General features: G+C 35.9%; 1 protein-coding gene and 1 long non-coding RNA gene across 2 annotated transcripts in view; one reads left to right on the top strand and one right to left on the bottom strand.

Moving 5' to 3' along the window:
- The window catches only part of LOC102681294 (trichohyalin), a 185,047-nt gene that overhangs the window by 7,856 nt on the left and 174,533 nt on the right, over positions 1 to 2,658 (bottom strand). The window contains exons 8-9 of the mRNA XM_031512191.1: positions 1,891 to 2,082; positions 1,348 to 1,582 (exon numbers count right to left, since the gene is read on the bottom strand). Coding sequence (XP_031368051.1) covers positions 1,348 to 1,582; positions 1,891 to 2,082 — 427 coding nt within the window. The remainder of the gene's footprint in view (positions 1 to 1,347; positions 1,583 to 1,890; positions 2,083 to 2,658) is intronic.
- LOC116186052 overlaps positions 1 to 2,658 on the top strand; it is a 74,653-nt gene that overhangs the window by 34,208 nt on the left and 37,787 nt on the right. The gene's annotated exons all lie outside the window — the stretch shown is intronic.

Raw genomic sequence — 2,658 nt, 5'->3', positions numbered from 1 at the left:
AAGGGGGAGGGGGGGAGGAGGGACGATTAACCCGGCTCATTTCGTAATTTGCGCGTGGCGTGAGGGGTGTGTTTGGGATCCTGAAGTGGAAAAGGATTTCAGTCCTTTGGAATGGGATGGGAGTTTTCGACCTCTTCCTCGCTCCTCCTGCTTGCGTTTTATATATATACATATTTGAGGATCTTCTTGAGGAAGCGTTTGTGATAAAGAATGAATGTAAAAAAAAAAGAAACGTAAAAATCAGGTATGTGAATATTCAGTGGTCGTTGGGTATGGGTGTAGGAAAAAGAAATTTTGTCTATTGTCTACGTAACTAATAATTCGTTCGTAAGATTGTATCTTTTCATTCCTTGTCCTTATAGATGCTAATAAATTTTTTTTTCTCTTTACTCGCAGGGGATGTAAATTTGCGAATTTGTTTGTGGTAGTTTTAGATTTTTGGTGTGTAAAATATATAAAATCGATAAAAAACTATGGCTATAAGTTGTGTTTCCGTGTTATTTTACAACGTTCCATTCTTCTGGCCCCGAGAGAATGGCCGTTGGCCAAAAACCATCACGGTCGAAACAAAAATGCTTATTCGAATATTTCTATCCGAATCTCTTTTTTTTTTTCTACTCATTATGCAGTCTATTTTTGCAATCGCATCATTGCCAGCTGATTCATGCGCTTGGCTCGAGCTTGTGAAAAGAGTACCACGAAGAAACACGAAAAATTTTGACAATCTGTTTACTGCAAAGGAAGAAAAAGAAAAAAAGAAAAGAAAAGAGAAATAACTTTCAAATCAATTCAATCAATCAAGATATTTTTAGTTTCCGAATTTAAATGGAAAGGGATCGTCAATTCTCGTCTCGTTCGTTATTATACCAGATATCGATTAATATAATTTTTCTTTCTTTCTTTTTTTTTTTTTTTTTTTTTTCCTCCACGAAGTCGCAAAATTCCCGACCGTGTGAAACGATCGACAAATGGAATTCGATATTCGATACAGCGGACTCTCTCGGCTTTCCAACTGCTTCACGAGCACTTCTCCACCCGATCGTGTTGCACTCGTTTGTTACGTGTTCAACCCCACTCGATACGACCATTGGTATTCGTTAAAATAAAAAGGACCGTGCGGTGTCGCGTTTTCGCATTCTCTGTTCGCTGCATAGCCTATCGTGATTCCGTATATATATATATACAAGATCGAATTAAAATTTCAATCCTTTCGGATTTACACCCCATGTCGAGTATTCAGGGAACACCCTTCCAATTTCACCGTTTTAAAAAATTTTTATCAGATTGTTTTTCCCTTCTGCTAATCCCGTCCGAGATTCTGTAATGTAAAAATGGGGGAGAATTTACCTGGATCGAGGGACAATGTCGAAGCGTGGAGATTGGCCTCCGATCTTGCTCTCGAGAGGGCGGATGAAAGATGCGAGGTTGGACCTTGATAAGTGGTACTTGGCACATTTCCGGATGGCGGCCCAGGTCGAAGTTCCAAGCAAGAACTATCCATGCTTCTGGTCTTTCTCAATTGCGAGCTCATCGTTAATTCGGATCCACCGTTCTCTTCGTCCTCCGGCCAGAATGATACTTGCTAAAACACGAAGTCAAAAAAAGAAAAAGGAAAGGAAATTAAATATCATGGATAATATCGATGTGTTTCTTTTGAAGAATGATTTTCGTATATCATGATTATTTAATTTGAAAAAGATTAATTTTTTATTAACACTTTATTGGAGGAAAAAGTAGGAAATTGGAGAAAAATTTAGAGTCTGATGGTTAATATGTTAAAATATATACGTTATAAATTCATAGAATTGATGATTGTAGCTAAGAAAAATACATTCTGTCTAATAAACTCCGAAAGAAGAGAAGCGGAAAAATATTCGGAGTATCACTCACTCTAAGCCTGGAAGCGAACATATCTTCCACGGATTGGGGTAAATATTCCCTGGTAGCAGCTACCTCGCGCCACTTATCAACCGAGGGATGAAGAGCAGCTAACGCGACCTCGTGAAAACTCGCATAATGTTTCGCCAACGAGCATTGTCGTTCGAGAACAAAGCCGTACCTTCTTCGTTCCTGAGTCATGGCCTGAAAAAACAGTATAGAAAAGGTTCGTCATCCCTCTTTCTTTGTACCTTGATCTAATTGATCTATTTCCCCCGACGTTGCGGAGCCAACGCGATTTCGTTTAATCATCTCTTGATAATTAGGCTAATATTGTTAATACAGGAAAACACTTTAAGTCGAAATACAATTTAACTTTAGAATACTTAAAATTTTGAAAAAATAGACAAGAGATGTCCATATAAAAATATGTTAAAAATTTAATTTTCTTTTGTTTAAAACATTTAAATACAAGTTGATAAAAATATCAAGTTGTATAAAATTAGTATAAAAGTTAATACTGATTAAGGAAAACATCTATTTTCTAAGAAACTATATATTAGCTCAACATATACCTAACTTATGCTTATATTTCATACCAAACAATAAAAATTATGAAAAATATATCTATATGAATCAATTTATTAATTTAAACAGAGTATCAATTAAATCAGATAAATTTTGTCTCTCTGAAAAAGAAATCTACATTCTTAATTCCGTGGATAATTCTCAATAATTCCTCGATTAATTATCATCTTCCCCTAACGTGAACAATTGGCA

Source organism: Apis dorsata, unplaced genomic scaffold, assembly GCF_000469605.1.
Source record: "Apis dorsata unplaced genomic scaffold, Apis dorsata 1.3 scaffold_397, whole genome shotgun sequence".
Taxonomy (NCBI): Eukaryota; Metazoa; Arthropoda; class Insecta; order Hymenoptera; family Apidae; genus Apis; species Apis dorsata.
This window is presented reverse-complemented; position numbering and strand designations above follow the sequence as displayed.